The sequence below is a fragment of the Epargyreus clarus genome, unplaced genomic scaffold, assembly GCF_041222505.1.
Source record: "Epargyreus clarus isolate Ecla_fem2 unplaced genomic scaffold, WU_Ecla_fem_2.2 ptg000026l, whole genome shotgun sequence".
NCBI lineage: Eukaryota > Metazoa > Arthropoda > Insecta > Lepidoptera > Hesperiidae > Epargyreus > Epargyreus clarus.
The window spans coordinates 17,578,347-17,599,842 of NW_027332233.1; the positions used below are offsets into that span (position 1 = coordinate 17,578,347).

The following is a 21,496-nucleotide window of genomic DNA, read 5'->3' on the forward strand; positions in this document are numbered from 1 at the left end:
TACCGGCTTTCCATAATATTCATATACAAGATTCTATTTTAGTAGGATATGGGTATGGTAGAGCTTACCGTCATTTCTGACGTATATGCTAAAGATGTTTTTGAAACATAATCACGAAAGCTGGTTAATGTACCTATTATATAACAAAATTAAAGTAAAAACACAGTTGTTTTATAAATGGTAACAGTTAAACCTAACGCCCCACTAAGGTGTCCTATGCATGAAAGCATACACATATGCATAAGGTGTCCTACGCAGAATGCCAGACTTGCCGTCTAAGCTTATGTGCAAGGATCCATCCAGCTTACATTTTACGCGATGCGTTTTTGTCGAGAGCAGAGCAATCGCTTTAATTGCACCATCCATACAATTACGCGACATTGAGTGTCACTGTCCATAGCCATGAGGTTCTGGCTCCAGAGCTCAGTGTAGTGCCGAGTGTCGTGGAGGACGCACGTGCCATGTCGCCCGCGCAGCTCGTCGCGCTGCTCGCCTGCGCGTGCGCAGCAGGTCTGCTCGACGCAAATCCGCCGGTCAACGACCCCAGTGATATATGCGAAGGATAACCGCACCTTGTATCATACCCGTACCTTTTTATTACCTGTATGGTCCTGCGATTTCGACTGCTCCCTGCTCCCCGGTTGTCCTTGAGAACCTTTTTCGGCCCGGGTTCAATTCCTGGGATACAAAAGGAACGTGTTTTGCGGCCGTTGCGTGATTTATATTCGCCTCTTGCATATTTTTTGATTTTGTTACTCAAAGTAATAGTTAAGTGCTGCTGGTATGTATGTATTTATTGTTTTTTGCGGTTTCATAATTAGTGGTCACATGTAGGCAAGTATGATGATGTTATGTGTTTTTGCGTAGATAACGAGTATAAGATTAGACTTGCTATCCGCCTTGTTTAGTGCCTTAATTTATCTTATGTTAAAAATGATCATATTAATAGCCAGTAATGTGGGAAGCTTTTTTGTGTACCATTTTTTGGTATCTGATGATTATAAGTTACTCAATTAATTACAAACCTTAAAATACAAATCATCAAAAAAGCTTCATTAAAGAGCTTTAATAATTCAATTTAATTTTATTTATTTTTATAATAAATTAATAAACAAAAAATGAAATTATAAGCAAGTATAAAAAACAATTAATGATATGTAGGATGACTCTACGTAGAGTAAAGCCGGCTGCGAATGTTTCTTAAACAAGAGTTCAACGCGCGCTCGAGTGCGAGATTCTCATTATTGACATTCTGATGAGCATAATGCGTAATTGATATCGTTGCGAGGAGCTGGTTTGTTTATTTTGGTTTCACATTACAGCCTTGTAACGTCCATACGCTGTCATAGAGACCAGATGTAGAGACTGATAGAGACGTTTGCAATTGAAGTAAAGCTTTTGCTCGTTTTCCTTAAGGCAGCCCTATAAATGTTTCCTTGTATTTAATGTAGTATTTACCTATAGATTTTTTTTTATCTAGAATGGATTTACTTACAGTCTTATTAATTACACAAGGACAAAACTATAAGAATAAAAGAAAATATAACCTCTCGTAAAAATAACGGAACTTTTAAGTTTCTGCGGATGTCGATAATTTAACTGAGGATCACACTAAATGACATAATATTGTTCGATATAAATTTCAAAATATTTTATTTCTCGATTCTTTGTGGAATTCTTTATGAAAGCAAATAGACTACCATTGCTTCGCACCTTTCTTTACAACAAAGTTTCATATTCAATGTCAGCTTACGCTAATGGAGCTTGAGGTATTACAGACCTCACAATTTTATTGTTCAAAGAGTATTAGAAAATATTAAACGATAAGGAAATTACCAATACCCTTCCAGTCATAACAGCGTTAAGGAAACCTATCGCACACCATATAGTACAAAATAAAGTCTAGATTATCTGTGATTCAGACAAAAGTATAATTATAAATGTTAGTTACTATTCTAACATGCTAAAAGGCACAGGTAATGGCCGATAGTTATTTATCCACATATAGATATACAATTGATATAATTAAATTACTTGTCTCAATGTTCTTTTTAATTTCGACAGCGTTAAAGACTACACTTTAACATTTATCAAAGTCATCACTGAAACTTTATTTATATTCTTTACTATTATTATTTTAATATAACTCTTAAAATCTTAATTTATAAGAAATAAAAATGCTATAATTACTTTAATACTTTAATAATTATTTTATACGATAAAACAAACAAAATAAATAAAGATATCCAAAAGCAAAGCACAATTGAAAGATAAAACAAAGAGCCCAATTCGTTGCCTCTCGGGTGGGCGCCAAGAATGCCGGCTGCTTTACATTATTAATTGTGTTTTTTTCCAAAATAAACGAGCAATTAACTATTAACAATATGAACATTGAACAGACTTAATTAATATCAACAAGTAATTAATTTAAAAAATCAAAAACCCGACTGCACCAAAAAGGCTGAAATAGAATTTCCAAAAGCAGTGAAATAGGCATTTCATTATTTTTATCCAGAAAACCAAATACAAAGTTTCAAAGTAGGTGTCTGCTTCAAAAACAAAAAATGTTCAAACAATATTATCCTATTTTATCCTCGTAGTGCTCATTTACGCTATGTAAAGAACCTATGTGTAAAATTCCAGCACGCTTAAGTACAGCGGTTTCCCTTTGCGTTGATCTCTGGCACAGCAACTCACTCATTTAGTCAGACAGTCATCCCGATGTGTATATACGAATGTATATGTACTAGCTGACCCGGCAAACGTTGTGTTGCCATATAAATAAAAAAATGTTAAGGGTGAACAACTCTTATCACTTAGGGGTAAAAAAAATAGATAGTGGCCGATTCTCAGACATACTGAACATGTATATAAAATTTGGTGAAAATCGGTGAAGCCGTTTCGGAGGAGTACGGTAACTAACACGAGGATTTATGTATAAGATAAATTATGTAATGTATGTGTAATCTCCTCTTAAATTTATTTATTTTGACACCCTACTCGATAGGTTTGGTTAACTTTTTTTAAAACGTGTTACTATTTCGCGAAAAATCCACCATTTACGGTCTATAAATTATATAACTTCAGTAAATCAAAGTTTCGGTCATTATTTTACCTCGTTAGAGGATGAATTTAATTATTTTTATCCAACAAGCCTGATACAAAATTTCATAGTGTTTGCTTCAAAATTTAAGATTGTTCAAATGAACTTTTAACCCTTATTTTACCCTCTACGGGGTTGATTTTTCGGAGGGGGATAAATTAGTGCGTACTTGTTCCTATTCAGAAAGCCAAATACAAATTTTATAGTAGTTGCTTCAAAATTAAAGGATTTCAAAAAAACTGTTTTCCCCTATTTTACCCTCTTAAGGGTAGAATTTCCAAAAGGCCTTTCTTAGTACTTATTAACGCTATATAGAGAACCTATGTGCAAAATTACAGGACTGTAAGGTCCTTGGTTTAGGCTGTACGTTGATTTCTGAAAAATTAAAAAGTAATTTAGTTAGTCGGTCAATCAGTCACCTTGCTGTTTTATATATATACAAATATGTTTTTATAATCTCCGTTTAATTTCCTTTCATTTGATATCCTACTCGATAGGTTCGGTTAACTTTTTTTTTTAAATGTGTTACTATTTCGCGCCAAAAATCCGCCATTTTGTTTTTCTTTTTCTAACACCTATCTAAGGACACTCGGGTCATTGAGACAAATATAATGATACCTTAACTGTTGAAATTCATCCAGCCGTTTGTTAGATCGGATCAAATAAAGAAAGACAAACATACAAGATACGCGCGAAAAACATAACCCTTCCTTGGCAGTCGGGTAAAAATTAAGTAAAATAAAAAGTAAAACAATACCTAAAAGCAATACATAAATTGAAGATAAAACATTGAGACGATACCGTTTTCTCCTAGGATTTCGTCCGGAGAAAGCTGCATCTTTTGCCACGTTATTGGGTGCTTAAATTCAAATCAAAAGATCTACGATATGGAAAAATAAATATTCCTGGTCTCACATTTTGTTAAGGAATGTGGGGAACTACTCACATCTTAATAGGTTCCTGCCTAGCAGAGTACGCCAACCGTAATAAAAATTATTGCAAGCCTGTAATAAAGTTTTGCATCTTAGTTTCCCTTTCTCATTCTAGGAACGAATAAATCTTAAGTTCTTGGTATCGTGGTTGTAATGCCTGTAAAACTTTACTTTTTGTTATACTCGGCTAGTATACCATCTGCGTTTGATGAGTTATGAGTATACCTGCGTCAAATATGTATAAATAATGTTCTGTCCGTCTGACATTGAGTAGACTTTTATTCTTTATTTGCGCATATTTGAAATTAATCATTATACTTAAACGGAAAAACGAAACCATCGTGTAGAAACTAACATTACTGATGCTTGAGACATAATAAAAATATTTTAAAGGGATGTAAAGTCTACCAATCCGCACTTGGCCAGCGTGGTGGACAATGGATTATTCCTTCTTGTTTTGAAAGTGGAACCGTGTCCAGTACCCTTAGTATGAGTTTTTACAAAAATGACTGTGTTGGTATTTGTTTACGTATTTCCCATACATTTCCAATCAGTTCCGATATAGTCCGCTAGAAGCGTTAAAAAATTAAAGTGGACGTACAGTGGACGAAAAATCTGTGATAACATTCCAAAGAACTAAAATTCAACAAATTACGATATGTCAGAATAATTTCAGTTTCATAGAATTCTAGGTTCAGTTCCTCTAACTTGGTTCACAAATTATGCAAGGCGGGTCCGCACTGGGTATCAATGTCACATACACAGGGTGATTCACAGTAACTGTGCCGCGACTTACTTTGCATTGTTACCTTCATTCATTTACATGACAAAAGCCTACTGCTTGTTACGGGCTACTCTCTTTTCTCACCCAATTACGAAAAGGTTAAGTTTACTAAAACTAATGCATTAGGGTTTATTTATATTTTGTGTAGTCCCGGGACTGGAATAGGGTTACGGTATCCCCTGCCTGTCGTAAGAGGCGACTAAAAGGGGGCTGCCGAGGTTTCGGGCGGCAAGATTGGGAGGTCGAGCCGTCCGGTAAGCAACTCCGGGAAGGACAGCCATCGTAAACACTAGACTGTGTCCTGGAGCTCACCTGGGTGGAGCCCGAAAGGGCAACGCGTTCAGAGGAGTTCGGTTGCGTTCCGTAGGAGATCCCGGAGTCCTCTTGGCAACGTAAAGGTCGGCCACCGGCGGGGTTTTAGTGCGGTAAGAATCCCACATAAACCTGTGTCGCTCCCACGGCACCGGGTATCTTTTGAAGGTCCCCCTCGTAAACAAAAAAAAAAAAGGGTTTATTTACATTTGATAAACACTTTTGACAGAAATTTAATAAGACATAAAGTAGTATTTGTAGAAACTTTCGTGGTTTTACTGTGTAGGCTCCACCGCTATAGCTATTTCTGCCTTATAACAGCAGTGTCGCACTGTTGTGTTCTGGTTTAAAGGGTGTTAAATTAAGGGCGTTAATATTTGCGTCTCATTGTAGGTGGCCAAGATTGCATAATCTGTACATATCTTTACAAATGGCAGGTAGAAGGACGTATCTACATACTTCAGTGATTGCAGAAAATAATTAATCTTGATTACAGTTTTTATTAGAAAAAATCTTCTGAATTAAAAGTGATTTGAACTGAGCTGTGCTCTCAATAGCTTTAGACGACAGTCAAACGTAAGCCTTAATGTAAAACGTAACTATATCAAAAACATATTTGTAGCAACAATGAACAATCTATCGTTTCTTACTATATGACTCGTAAAAAGAGAGCCAAGAAATACCAAAGATGAAAAGGCGGAATAAAAGGCAAGTCATCGGAGGTCAATAAAGCGGTCGAATTTTAACATGAAGTCACAAAGGACCTTAAGGCAGGTGATACTAAAGATCCCAACAATTATAGACCCATCTCAGTACTGCCTGTTCTAAGTAAAATTTTTGAAAAGATCCTCTTACAGCAAATGTTGCTTCATTTTAAACTAAATAATCTTTTACATCAAAAGCAATTTGGCTTTACTAAAGGCCGTTCTACCACTGATGCTGGTGTTCAATTGCTGCGACATATTTTTGATTGTTGGGAACAAGCACATGATGCTATAGGTATTTTTTGTGACTTGTCTAAAGCTTTTGATTGTGTTGATCATAAAACCTTATTGTTAAAATTACAATATTATGGTATTCAGGGAAATTCTCTAAAGTTGATAAATTCTTATTTAAACAATAGAGTCCAACGAGTGCAAGTAAATGGAGCATTATCAGCAGGTTCTAATATTAAAATAGGTGTACCTCAGGGCTCCATCCTAGGTCCGTTTCTATTTTTAGTTTATATAAATGATTTGCCAAATGTAGTAAAGGATTTATCTGAGGTTGTTTTGTTTGCTGATGACACTTCCTTGGTGTTTAGAGTAAAACGACAATCACAGGATACGAACGATATTAATGAAACTCTTTGCTTGATTCAGAACTGGTTTGATGCAAACAACCTACTCTTAAATTCTAATAAAACTAAATGTATTAAATTTATGCTACCAAATGTAAGGAGTACGGGGATGAATGTCGCTCTAAATGGTGAGACTTTGCAATTCGTCAATGAAACTGTTTTCTTGGGGATTACCATTGATTCTAAACTCCAGTGGGGTCCCCACATCTCTGCTTTGTCCAGCAGACTTAGTACTGCAGCTTTTGCAGTCAGAAGAATTAGACAGTTAACAGACATACCCACTGCCAGACTTGTCTATTTCAGTTACTTTCACAGCATTATGTCTTATGGCATTCTACTGTGGGGCAGTGCTGCTGACATAGACTCTATATTTACTATTCAAAAAAGAGCAATAAGGTCAATATATAGTCTGCGGCGTGGTGAGTCCCTAAGAGAACTGTTTCCCACTATTAATATATTGACGGTGCATAGTCAATACATTTATGAAAATATTATGTATGTAAGAAAACACACTGATATGTTTGAAAAAAATAGTAACCACCATAACTTTAATACCAGAAATAGAAATAAATTAGTAATTCCTAAACGTAGATTATGTAAGGTGGCTAGATCTTTCGTGGGCAACTGTATTCGCTACTACAATAAAATACCCGACCACATTTTGAATCTCACAGAAAAAAAGTTTAAACATGTCGTTAAACTAACGCTATGTAAAAAAGCGTACTATAAAGTAAGTGATTATTTGACTGACAAAACGGTGTGGTCTGAATTAGCTCCAGCTCCACATGTACCATTACGTTAAGTTAACATTGTCAAAAACATTTTTTTAAAAGATGTGTGTTATGGAGTTTCTTTCGCCGCTTCTTCTCCATAACGAAACACCTTGTGAAGTGGTGGTAGTTGCTTTGACATTCAAAAAGTGATCTGTAAAGAACCTATTTTGAATAAAAAAATTTGATTTGATTTGATTTGATCAAATAACCTCTACAAATAAAGACAAATTTTACTATCAAAGCTATAAAATTACGTCAAATTGTATAAAGAATTTTATATTTTATTTATTCGTGTCCACCCACGGTAATGTATGCAAATGTTCAGGTCCGCTATTCAACTCACTGATAAAGATTTGTTACGGAAAAGTGATTTTTATCTCCTTCCTATAAGCCTCAGTGATGGTACGAGTACGTCATTGGTAGTGTGTGGTCACATAGTTTGTGAATGAACTTGGGTACAAATGTTTGTCCGTGCGTAGCTCCAACCGGAATACTTAATGCAGGTGCCGTTTTGTGATCTGTTTGTATACTTAAGGTATAGTTATGAGTAGAAATTATATTACATTATGTTAGTTTACGTGCTGGCATTTGCAAATATGTAGACTAATAGTACTAATGCAGACTAATGTAGACTAGATTGAGAGACGACCTAATATAAATATTCTGATGCATATAATGAAAGCCAACTTTGAAACAAAGGAAAATTGTATCTTTGTTTACTAGTACCGATTATCGCTCATTAATAATATTCAATCTATCCAAAGCTCTCCAATGATAGTGAGGACATTTGACAATTTCTTCATAGTAAGTATTTATTTTTTTTATTTATTTATATAATTATTTTAAAATTTACTGTATTGTCGAATGTCGGTTGCTAGGTAAAACTTATTTAGATTGAGTATAGAAAAAGGACGTATATTTTCTAAAAATGGAACATCTCACAACTCCTGAATTATTCTTACTTACTTAAATACTTTTTATCTTTATTTGTTCTTAGGAATATTTTTATTTTAACACGTATTAGAGGTTATTTGTAACATTTATGGGCATTGTTTGAAAAGCTATTATATGTATTTAAATTATAATATTATGAAGTAAAAAATGCGGGTTTCATTTGTCGGTAACTGGTGATAAATTATATTTGCGGCGACACCCGCATGCGGTTTGTAAAATTAAGCACAAAGTATTGCAATGTTGGTTTAGTTATGTTGTTCCGGTCTGTTGGGTTCAAATATATTATATTGGAAAATTTCATCCATATATATCTTCAAAACAAGCATTTGTAGATCAAGTGGGGTAGTTGTTTAATGATCCTAGGTGCCAAATATACATATTTACCTTAGATAAGAATCTTCATAAATTCCTTTTTAAAAGTAGAAAACTTAGTTCATGACTATAAAGTGAATATGGTCATGTCGCAGGATGTACTTTTTATTGTTAACTACCTTTATTTTTCTAAGACAATATTAGATGTTTACGATTATCAGATGTACTAATTATATTTTGGACAACATTAACATGATACGTTGAATGGAAGCAAAATATTGTAATTTAGGTTAGTAGTTTATAAGACCACACAAAACTTAACAAAATTAAGTAGATTTCATACCCACTGTATCACAAAAACTATGTAGGTACATCTGTAGTTGTGTTGAGAAAAAAATACAGTTATTACAATTGTTCAGTTTAATACGGTTTTTAAATTAGACGTAGAGACAATGGTCGAAATGTTACGGTTCTCACCGGGGGTCATCAGTTCGAGTCCCGGGCGAGAAGGAGCGGAAGTCCGTCTGTTCCCATGGCGGGTGGGAACGCACCATTGTTCCAAGTACTACACTGGACTCTAATTAAAAATACATTTTAATAATTACACCCATACTTAACACGTCGATAAGGTTTCCAAGAAAATGATCTAATGACGGCAATTGTTCACTTAAATGTAACAATGTTTTTAAAAAAAAGTCAGTCTTGAGTTTTCTCGTGGTACAGCGGTCACTATTCGAGTGTGACGTGCAGAAAGTCTCGCCTTCGGGTATTTTAACAGTAATGACAAAATATCAATGGTAATATATGTGTGACAATATCAAGTGTACCTTCTGGTTACTTCCCTTACTTGTTCAGGAGAACCTATTTATTGCAAGCTCATCATAAATGTGTCACTGAACTGGTGTAACTTGGAAACCGCGTCTAATTTATTTTACTAACCCGAACTGCAATTGAATGTATATGATTTGAAGGAACCTGATATCCTTCAAGTAAAATACAAGAAAAGACAAGACTTTGGTTTTAAAACACATTAATAAAAACACATATCATATACGCTAATTCATAGCAATAAATTGAGGTGTATATTTTTATATAGACAAAGCGAGATAAAAAGTTTTTTTATAAGCATCAGGCTATTTGATTTCAAGCTCATCATGGGAGAATGACTTTGTCGGATTATATTTTTATCAGTCGCCTGAGAATACACCGCAGTCTTCTTCATAGCTAGATACGTAGTTATAATATAGAAATATACTTTTTTATATAATACGCGTGTACGAGCCTCCACATTTAGTTTTGTCTCATCTCCATAGAATTAGCAGAATTAAGTAATTTGTGTAAGAGTACGTGTGTGTGTGTGGGTGTTAGTGTGTAAGTGCATGGGTAAATACAAATGAAATTTTAAAATGTAAATAGTTATTACTTGGTTCTCCTTAATTTATACTTATATACTTATGCATTTTAACTTAATTTAACAAATTAAGTTAAAATGCATAAGTGCATTCAGAATACTGTAAGCATATGCCTATAGCATGTGCATACGAACTATCCATTTATTTATTTATGAATCCAGGTATTTTGCTCGATAAAAAATCGAAATACCAATCTTTTAGCAAAAGAAATAAATCATGATGGTATCTACTAGTACAGACGCTATATTAAAAAAAAACACTGCCTAAAAACCGTCACACCGACCGCTCACCACTGCAACACATTCGCGCCTGTTCGCAACCCGAGGGCATACCGAAATCGAGGCGCGTAGGTATAATTTGCGTTCCGTGCGTTTGTATGAAGATAGAATACTATATGGATACTTATACTGTGGCCTCTGACACAGTATAAGGATATAGATACTTATACTGTGCCTCTGATAATAATTAGGACTTGCCTTTAACTTTAGTAAAATATAATTGTATGCCTGATTACAAGTAACTTTATGCGATATATGCATAACCCTGTTTTTCTGTGTGGTAAAAACAGCGCTTAATATACTTAATATTTTAAGTAGACTTTCACTCAAACAATAAATGAAATGTACATAATAATAAAATTTGGAGTAAAATAGCGTAGTTAACCTTAAAGTTACATTCATAAATTAAACATTAAATTTCTTATTCATCTGGGAATGTTCTCACAAAAGAAATTGTTTCGTAAACTTTTTTATAAACATTATTTGTTATCTTATCGAATAAGAAATGTATGTACTTGCATTTTACAAAAGTAACATTTATTTATGCGTAAGAAATAAAATAAACCGTCTGTTTGAAATACAAAATTACTGTTTTCTAAACAGTTTATGTAAATATAAAAGACTTAAATTTTGTCCCTCTCCTTGTGTATGGGTTTATTTTTGACGTTATTAAATCAATTCAGATTTTCAATTAATTATGGCTTTGCTAATCTTGTCTTATTCTCAAGCGAGAAGATCCAGCCAGAAATTCAGCCCCTGTTATTTTCTCATCATATCAATAGCTTTACGCTAGGTAATAAAGTAGAGGTACCAATTAAAGTACACTTAGCCGTGGGTATCTCGGCACATCTGATCGGCCTGGGTGGTCCGCCGGTGACGCGCTCCAGAGATATTGCGAATATTGCGACCGCCTGTCTAAATGTGTGGAATCTAAACTAATGCGTTTCGAGCGCCTGTCACGATGTAGAGTCACGACTGGTTTTTTCAGCTGTTTTTTAATTTACATGTAGGTAATCTTATATATAAAATTCTCGTGTCTTCTTGGTTGGTTCTTGGTTCTTCTTCTTTGGTTCTTCTCCGTAGCAAAACACTTTCAGAAGCGGTGGTAGTTTGTTGAATTTCCAAAAGTGTTCTATATGAATCAATTTTGAATAAATGTGATTTGATTTTGAATTATTCATGTCTGATTTTTACGTTGTTAAAGCTCATACACTTATTTACACAATAATAGTGTCTCAAAGTTTTCATTACGGGGTTAATCTAACAGTTAAATCGATTTTTTGTATGTTAATAAAAAATCACAACGATTTTAAGCCTCGGCTATTATTTATTGCAAATATTTTACCCGTAATCCTAAACGCTTAACTTAACCTAAATTCCTTTGACTTAGGTACGCAAAAGTGCAAATTTCATGCATAATATTCGTCTGATCCTTTTGCATGAATGCACACTGTTCCTAGTGAGTCAGCAAAGGGCAATGGTCAATGGGCCAATGGGCAGTGGGCAGGTATCCTACAGTACTGTTAGTGCCGTGGGCGGTCCGCGTGTATATTCCCACGAGACCTCTCGATACCTTCTATAATCTAGATTGGCGTGATTGGCGGGGCGTACCTGGCTCTCATGATATTCTATCAAATGTTTGTACACACAGTGACTGACAAGTTATTGTTCACAAAGAGGGTTTTAAATTTGATTTGAAACGAAATCTCAGCGCTTGATTGGCCTTAGAATGTAAGAAAATGTAGATAGCGCATTTAGTTTGTGCAAATACATTTGAAATATTTGGTATTTATCCACGTTATTTGGACAAATTACACATGTACTAAATAATAAATGCTGAATGGAGCTGAATCTGTGTCCAGAGTTTTTAGTAGGAAATTTTTTCTATAAACTTGCGTGTAGGTGTAATCTTAATTTTTTGTCGATTCATTGTAGTTTTCGTTAATCATAGCACATCATCTCATCTATTGTGATGATTGTTATCGCTCTGGTACCCGTCTGTCAGTTACCAAATATGGTCCTGTTTTGATTCTGTTGGAGGTCTTAAAAGATTTATCGATAATTTCCCATTGGCATCAAAATTAAGGCGTACAACTGTAAAAATAGTATCAACTTTTTTAGGTCACATTTTTTTACATATCACAAAAATCAAGTGATTGAAATTATAGTACAATGAAAAATAAATATAATATACCTTCTCCACTGATACTAACTGATACTAAGTAAGTCCTTTGTCTATTATTACCCGAGCTATGAAAATCAAGACCCAAAAATAAACAAAAAGGCTTCGACTCGACGATTGTAAACGTGATTTAGGTCTAATAAGTTTACCTAGAATTAAGGCAAAATCTTCTACGCGGGACATTAGTGTCAATTCAATTCAGATTTATGATAATATGTGGTACTATACTGCCTGACTCATTTGCCTTAATAAAACCGAATTTTTAACAGACTTTAAAAAAAGGAGGAGGTTTCTCAATTCGACCGTATATATGTTTCTTGCTATAAGAAACAAATTAGAGAAAATATAGTGTTCAGAACTAAAACTTGTTATCCGTTTTTAAGTAAATAATTAAAATAATTTAGTTATTATTAAACGTGTTCAAAACATATTTTTTGTTCTTTTATGTGCATGTTGCACATAACCGTAGAAAGTTTTATTATTTTGAAATCATAGTTTAGTTACTTATTTGTGTCAGATAGCCAAGTTTTTGTATTAATTAGCTTCTTGCATCTTTCACATATTAAATTAAATATGAGAGTTGGGAGAAAGATGATTATAATAAGAAATAAGATAACATAATTATAAGAAAGTGTATGTAAATTACGTTTCATCTGGGAATATGATGTGACCAGCAAGTATGTTCAGTGCACTTGGAGATAAATAAACAATAAATACATAAATACTAGCATGCCTTTTTTAATGCAATTTAATAAGTAAACGGCAAATGTTTCTAAAAGGTTTTACAAAATCAGTGACAACCACAACCCTAGCTATCGCATATATCACTGGAAGTTATATATTTTTTTGGTTTTTGATCGTAAATAAATTATATTTAGACTGTTCTTCGTTTACAGAAATTTATAATGATGATGTAGAAATCTCGGCAACAAGAAGTCGACACTCAAGAGCAATTGGTAAGATAACTACTTATATCACCACACTGGTCTGCATTGATAAAATTTTGATAAATCTGATGGATATTAAATTGTGTAGAATTACATAAAAAACATTAAATACTCATAGTTATTGATAAAAACTATGGTACGTACGGTATGGTGGCACGTATTGTTGAAGAAAAGAAAAACTATATAAAATACACTTTCTACACTAGGATTCCCTGTGTCGTAGGTGTCCTGGACATCCACAAAGACCAATACACAAATACCCAGATCCGGAATAGAAATCTAATGTCATCATATAGATCTGTCTGGCCGGGGATGGAACCTGAAACCCTCTGCGCGTCTATCCGCTATAGTGACTGCTCCCTTACGAGGGTAGTCAATATATTTATCTTATATATTTACGTATTAATCATAGAAAACTTTATAAGTACGTACCTTGAAACCTCCTAATTATAAAATTCCAGGCACCTTGGATTTACCACAAGGTTGCATGTACGAAGGCCGATGGTTCGCGGACGGAGCGACAGTCAGGACGCGGGAAGCATGTCTTCTCTGCATATGCTCCCGCGGCGCGCTGTCATGCAGGCGCCGTGCATGTGCACCGCTCCCGGAGCCACCTCCGCGCTGCCATGTCTTGCATAGAAGAGGTGAATGCTGCCCAGAACTGCACTGCCCAGGTGAGTGCTTTAAAAATATTAGCTGATAATTCATATTTACAAATTTGTTTAATTCGACTGTCATCGTTAACCCATTATGGGTCTACTGCTGGGGACGGGTCTCCTTTCAGATTGAGGGATTTAGGCCATAGTCCACCTCGCGGGCAAAGATCGAATTGTAAGACTTCACACACCATCGAGTTTTTTTTTCGAGATGTTAGGTATTATGTTTTTTTTCACGAATAAAGCAGATGGTAATTAATTTATGAGACTGTATATTCCTTGATCTTTTTCTTAAGTCACTTTATGCCCATAATGGAAATATAGGTATAATTTGAATAGTAAAAGCTTGTCTTGCTTAAAAAGATTCTAATATTGTAATCCATAGTTATTATTTTGCCCGTAAGAATGATATAAATATTCACAATCATAAAAATTTCAGACAGAATCATGTTGTTGGAACATGGAGCGTCTGCCAGGTTTGAAGACGACGACTATTCCGTCATTGCGACACCTGCCTCCATTAAACATGGTATGCCATTTCAAATAACTAATTATTTCAGATAGTAGAGTTTAACAAGCAAATGAACCTTTAAAGTGTTTCCAGCGTGTGTGGAAGGAGGGACGGTGTATGCAGCAGGGTCAGCGATGAGCTCCAGCATGGCCTGCGAGCAATGCTTCTGCCTTGGAGGTGCCAGGCGTTGTGTACAACCTCGATGTCTGCCACCTCCACCTGGGTGCAAGGCGCGACCCGCACCAGGTGCATGTTGTCCTCAACGATATTACTGTGAACATGTCAGTACTCGGCCACCTGATCCGAGAAATCCTAACGGTAAGTTTTCACGTATACCAAATATTTTTTTTATTATTTATATGTTGGATTATAATCTTCACAAATAGTCCATTGAAATGTTACATTTTTTAGGCCTTAGTGTGCATTTGTCAGAGGACGCAATTTTATTTTTTTAATGTGTAGGGGGGGTCAGTAGAAGCTTAAGTTCAAGTTTTTGGGGTCGGCACCCTTGTCCCCCGGCCGCCATCTTGGAAAAGGGGGTGCAAAGGGTTTTCGCGCTGTATCTCGTAAACTAGTTACCCTACAGAAAATTTTATCAAACATAAAATGTAGCAAATTAAATTTCCTACAATTTTATTTCTATTACTTTTTATCGTCAAGTGACCAACAAAAAAGTTATAAACAAAAGTAAATGAAAATTTTGTAACAAATTTCCTTTTGGAGGTTATAACTTTTTTTCAGTTCATTTTACAATAAAATGACATCACAGCAAGTTTGTAGAGGGTTTTTCAACGAACAATTTCCTCTATATAATTGTTTCATTTTATTTATTTATCTAGGTTTTACAGCGCTCCAAACTTGAACGGATTCTCGAATGCTCATAGGGATGCAATAAAAACTAAAAATTAGGCTTACTTTTCTATCTATATTTTTTTTATTCATACAATTTATTATGATCTTAACATTCCTATGCTATTATTAAACTATGTTTGACCCTTTTACCCACCACCTATGAGGTACGAGTAACTCTATCAGAGGTGGATTTTACTGTCGACCAGGCTGAATCGGATGCAGATGCAGTCATCGTCCGTTGTGCGCTTGCTGTTGTTGTGTGCATAGCAGAAGACATCGACATCCTTGTATTGCTGACGGCATTAGGAAGGAATCAAACAAATGTATTTTTTTTAAAACCTTCAAAAGGGCGTACGTCCGAACAATTGTACTGTCCTTCAAGTTTTAAATATGACGACGTAATAGCTGAGAATTTACTGTTTCTCCATGCCTTCTCAGGATGCGACACAACGTCAGCAGCGTATAACATGGGCAAAGTCAAATTTATAAAAATTTTGCAGAAGCATCCAGAGTTAGCAAGTGGAACTAAATTATTTATGAGTGAGAAAGTCGAGTCATCGTTACTCAGTGTTGTTGGCGAACGTTTTTTCATCTCTTTATATGGCGGAAATAAAGACGATACTCTAGACACTCTGCGATACATACGATTTGCTAAGACAGTGACAAAAAATGCATTTAATCTATCTTCACTTCCTCCAACACAAGATGCAGCCCGTTTCCACAGTTTCCGAGTGTATCACCAGATTCAGTTATGGCTCGGTAAATATTGTGATCCAGAAGAATGGGGCTGGAAAAAGCATGGAAAATGTTGGATGCCAATCCAAGCTTCCAAGCCTCCAGCACCCCCCGAGCTTATGAAATTAATCTTTTGCAGATGCAAAGGAAATTGTGGATGTGCGTGCGGTTGCCGAAAAGCAGGCCTTATATGTTCACCAGTTTGCCTCCATTGTGGTGGTGAAAGCTGCAGCAACATCGTGGACATATCAACATTACTTGAAGAAAATGAATTAGAAGATGAATTACCGACAATGACGCCAATACCAACTCCCATTATACTACAAAAATTCACCTCGGATACTGATTCAGATTTTTTCTCGCAGCCTGGACCATCGAAGAGAATGAAAAAATAATAACTGATAGACATTTTTCAATATATAATAATAAATAACATTATTTTGTCTAGAAATTGCCCGTGGATTACCTCATAGGTGGTGGGTAAAAGGGTCAAACATAGTTTAATAATAGCATAGGAATGTTAAGATCATAATAAATTGTATGAATAAAAAAAATATAGATAGAAAAGTAAGCCTAATTTTTAGTTTTTATTGCATCCCTATGAGCATTCGAGAATCCGTTCAAGTTTGGAGCGCTGTAAAACCTAGATAAATAAATAAAATGAAACAATTATATAGAGGAAATTGTTCGTTGAAAAACCCTCTACAAAATTGCTGTGATGTCATTTTATTGTAAAATGAACTGAAAAAAAGTTATAACCTCCAAAAGGAAATTTGTTACAAAATTTTCATTTACTTTTGTTTATAACTTTTTTGTTGGTCACTTGACGATAAAAAGTAATAGAAATAAAATTGTAGGAAATTTAATTTGCTACATTTTATGTTTGATAAAATTTTCTGTAGGGTAACTAGTTTACGAGATACAGCGCGAAAACCCTTTGCACCCCCTTTTCCAAGATGGCGGCCGGGGGACAAGGGTGCCGACCCCACAAACTTGAACTTAAGCTTCTACTGACCCCTCCTACACATTAAAAAAATAAAATTGCGTCCTCTGACAAATGCATACCCAAATGTAACTTTTCAATGGACTAAAAATTGTATCTAAGTTTTTTTTTTCTTCACAATAAGAATACGGGACTGTTTATGTTGATCTTTCAATTTCCATTGCAGTGTTGAGTTATCCGATAAAACCATTAAAGAAAATAACTTATATAATATGACTTGCCTGTATTTTTCAGATTGTCAAGACCCTGAGGGCAATAGAGTCTTAGAAGGAGAAAGAGTAATCTCGGAGACAGGATCGAAATGCACACAGTGTTTCTGTTTGCGTGGATCAGTACGCTGCCAGCATCTGTCGTGCGCTCCACCACTCTTGGGTTGCACACCTTTGGTACAACCAGGACAGTGCTGCCCCCATCAGTATCAATGTGATCATGTGAGGAATAGTAAGTGTCTTCCATTTTACCAATAATTATCAAAGATTTTATCTGGATTTTAGTTTGTTTTAGTGCCTATTTATTTAAATTATTAAATGACTTACAGATAGTGCAAACACAAATCTGCAATCATTATGGCATAATTCGTTAGTATCTATGAAAAATGAAGACCGCTCGTTCCATACTTCGAAATCTGCCAAACGTGAAACCACTATCAAAGAATCCGGTGCCGTTACTGATAAGGCAACAATAACGGTACCTACTAAGAAAAATTCCGTGACGACTAAAGTTAAAAGAAAAACTGATGATCTTCCATCTGTTAGTTCAACGCATAGAACAGTTCAAGATGAAAACTCTACTACAACTCAAACTATTCCCAATAAAAGTGACACAACAACAAAAAAATCTATTGTTGTTACTGAAGCAGTGACATCGAATGAAGTAACCGAAAAGTCAACCACAGAATTACCAGAAGCCACTGTTAAAATTATGATCAATGGAACAATTAATTGTACGACAGAATTATCGTCAACGTCTATGTCTCTTAATATAACGAATAGAAACGATACGGAGAAAATAAACTTTGAGAGTGAACCACGAGTTCCGTATATTGATACAAGTAATTTAGAAGCACATACATTTTCACCTGTTGATATTATTACTGACAGAAATGCAGGCTTCGACGAAAATGAGACTTTTACAATTAACGTGACCAGCTCTTTAAGAACAAATTCCTCTCATTCGACAACTACTTCTACTACAACAATTACGCCAACAAAAGCAATGCCAACAGCTTTAATGGAATCTCTGAACATTTCCAAGAAAACAAAAGAGGACTATGATTACGATTATACGGAACCTACATTACCACCATCATTACCTAATTTAAAGTAATTATTTGTATTCTTATTTTATTAATAAAAAAGGCTACATGTAAAAAAATTATTACGAGTTATATGACAATTAATTTTCAGGATTATTCCATTCGTAGCAGCAGATGCTGTGGTTGAAGACGATATTTCATCTAAGGAAAGTCTAACATATCCTGCACTCGGAAGAGAAGATAAATTCCCTGTTTATTATCCAAGTATTGAATCAAAAGAAACCGTATTTCCAAAAAGAAGAGAAGATATTTATCATCCAACTCAATATCCTGTATTCATATCTAAGAAAGTAGAATCTCCACAATATCCACTAACACAAGAAGCTGAAGTATCAAATATTGGATATCCTGGCGTTACTAATGACCTATCAACATCTGTACATGAGTATACAGTGACTGCTTCCTTGGGCAGTCACCTCTCTGATCTCAACAAAGCTGAAACTAAAATGCCTAGTACTAGTGCGAACTTTGAAGTTGAAACACCAGCAGTAAATTTATTTTCACCCCCAGTAGAGACAGAAGGTAATTTTTAACTTTTAATAATTTAATCTTAAAATGCAATAATATATTATTTGGTATAGCCTTTTATTTAAAATATTTATATTATCGTTTCAGGAGGTTTTATTCCCAAAGGTCCAGGGATTATCGACGAATATTATGCAGTCTATCCAAGTACACCTTCAGGACCAGTTGTACCACATTTGACTACATCTATGCAACTGGATACCGATAAAGGTGTTATTGAAAGATAGACACATTGTATTGATAGATTACTTAACAACAGATCATCAGATTGCTACATTATAAAAATATATTTTAATGGTAGTAAACGCGTTTAGTTATTTATACAATTGTATTTTACATTTTTTCAGGTGAATGCACATTCAGCGATGGAAGAAGGGTTCCTGCTGGAGACTCAGTAAACCTAGCTTGTTCAATTTGTACTTGCGCATGGGGTGAGCTCCACTGCTCTCCACGACCGTGTCATACACCATCAGGCTGCAAGCGCCGACCGGCTAGCACAAACTCCGTAGACTTATGTTGTGGAGAATTAATTTGTGATCAAGGTTAGTTTAAGTTAATGTTGTCACTATATTCACATATATTTAGATATATAAAATATGATATATACACTATATGAAATATGATCTTAAAATTGTCGTATGATTATTTTCAGGTAATAAAACAACGCCTGCTCCTTTAATAACAACAAAGAGATTTAAGATAACTTTAAATGAGTCCATAATTCCACCAGAAAATGATACGGAAAGCTTAAGTGAAAATCTGCATCAAACAATAAAGACTACGAGTACTAATATCACCGTTACTACAACAACTTCTAAACCTCAAAACTTAACTGTTCAAGACAATGATTCTTATAAAGAAATCATTGACACCACAACTTTTTCTCCTCCGAAAACTACTGAAAAAGTAATGATTACTACTACAACTACCACTGCTACAATAGATAAGAAGACCCAAAACTATAATCATTCTATGGAGTACGAAGATGAGGAAGAAGACGAAGGATTTTCCTTTGGCAGTGTTTTGAAACTGTTACTAAGCGATAATTATGACGCAACCACAACATCTCCAAATAAGAAGAAGACCACCCATTCAGAAATTAAGACAACAGTTTATAAGCCAGTATCAACAACGCTGAAGCCTGTGACACCGCCTAAGAGTCCGCCAATGCTCATGATGGATTCATTTGTTCCCGTGACCCATCATTATCCATACATTCCACCCAAGAAATTGCTTCCTCAGAATACTATTAACAGAATTGACCACTTGGTACTTGGAGAAGCGATGGCCATCAGGACAACTCCTCGACCAGGAACGACTACGTTAAAACCTTCTCCGGTTCCAACGACCAAAAAACCAGTACCCACTACCAGACCACCGCCCCGTTCCACGTCTAACAAGCCTGTCAAGGTAAAAGAAGAGGTTCATCATGCAGAAATTAATGAGGTTCCACGGCCTGCTGCTAATTCTTTAGGAGCAGGTCTTCTAAAATTAGCTGGATGCAATATTTATGGAAGAATGTATCGAGTTGGACGCATCATCGCAGAACTTTCAACTCCTTGCCAAGAGTGCAGGTGTACAGAAGTGGGAGTTCAGTGTCGGCCATTGAACTGCTAAAAAACAGCTGTCTTTTCTACATAAGAACTATTTATTAACACGGTCTTCATACTTTTTGAAACTATTGGTAATGTGACAGCAAAATGATTGTACAGTGTTTGTTTCTCCGACTGTTTAATATTAAGATTAGGGATCTAATTAAGGACTAAAATATGTATTTATTTAGTTAACGTACAGTACACAGCCGCAGGCATTGATCTCATGCTTTCTGGAATGGACTGAGTTTGTGGAAACGTTCTTTGCCAAATTGTACAGAATGTTTTTCCATTGCATTTAAAGTTGGTTGTGGTTGAAACAGAAATAATATATACTTAAGCAACAACCCTATTGTATTAATAAGAGAAAAGAACCTTCGAAAGCCTCAGATATAACCTAACCTAATCCAATCTAATACTGTAGTAAAATATTACTATGCTTCAAATTACAAAACTTGCTATACTGTTTTAAATGTAAAAATTGAATTACTTTGAAAATCTTAAATAATATTATACCTACTTACGTATGTTTTGGAAAAGGGTAAATATCAGAAAATTTACGTGAATTCCATGCGCGCAGGTGGAGTTCCCCATATGAGTCACTCTTATCGATTATAGACATACCACTAAGCATTCGGCTTTTGGAAGACAATAGTAAAATAAGCAACCCTATTGTGGGTTTAGGAATAGATTAAATATGATTACAAGTATTAACATTAGTTAAGCTTTTTCATTCAACGGATTTGCTTCGAAGGTATTGTTTCTATAAGGCGTTTAAGATCGATGGGTACTTAAATAAACTAAAAGAAAAATATAAACCTGCATTTTATTTCCAAACACAATGAATAGTTTCGAACGAAGTTTTCGTTTTCGGTGCAAATCCCAGGCACGCACCTCTGATTTTTGAAAGTTATGTATGTGCGTATTAGAAATTAATTATCACTTGCTAAACGGTGAAGGAAAACATCGTGAGGAAACC

General features: G+C 35.0%; 1 protein-coding gene across 2 annotated transcripts; it reads left to right on the forward strand.

Annotated features, from left to right (window-relative positions):
- The first annotated feature begins 398 nt into the window (after positions 1-398).
- LOC140753611 (uncharacterized) lies at positions 399-21,335 on the forward strand. Of its 2 annotated transcripts, none has more exons than XM_073088356.1 (11): positions 399-510; positions 13,278-13,337; positions 13,790-14,002; positions 14,424-14,513; positions 14,580-14,813; positions 17,320-17,526; positions 17,624-18,407; positions 18,492-18,922; positions 19,016-19,135; positions 19,273-19,467; positions 19,578-21,335. In XM_073088356.1, the coding sequence occupies exons 1-11, from the start codon at positions 462-464 to the stop codon at positions 20,540-20,542; spliced, it is 3,348 nt and encodes a 1,115-aa protein (XP_072944457.1). In that variant the 5' UTR covers positions 399-461; the 3' UTR covers positions 20,543-21,335. The 2 variants fall into 2 exon arrangements, with proteins under 2 accessions (XP_072944457.1, XP_072944458.1); XM_073088357.1 differs by having other exon boundaries at positions 14,589-14,813.
- Positions 21,336-21,496: the final 161 nt, after the last annotated feature.

Coding starts and splice junctions, on each gene's coding strand:
- LOC140753611 (XM_073088356.1), top strand. CDS start 462: ATGTCGCCCGCGCAGCTCGTCGCGCTGCTCGCCTGCGCGTGCGCAGCA. Junction 14,814..17,319: donor TGATCCGAGAAATCCTAACG/GTAAGTTTTCAC, acceptor TGTATTTTTCAG/ATTGTCAAGACCCTGAGGGC. Junction 19,136..19,272: donor GCAACTGGATACCGATAAAG/GTGTTATTGAAA, acceptor ACATTTTTTCAG/GTGAATGCACATTCAGCGAT.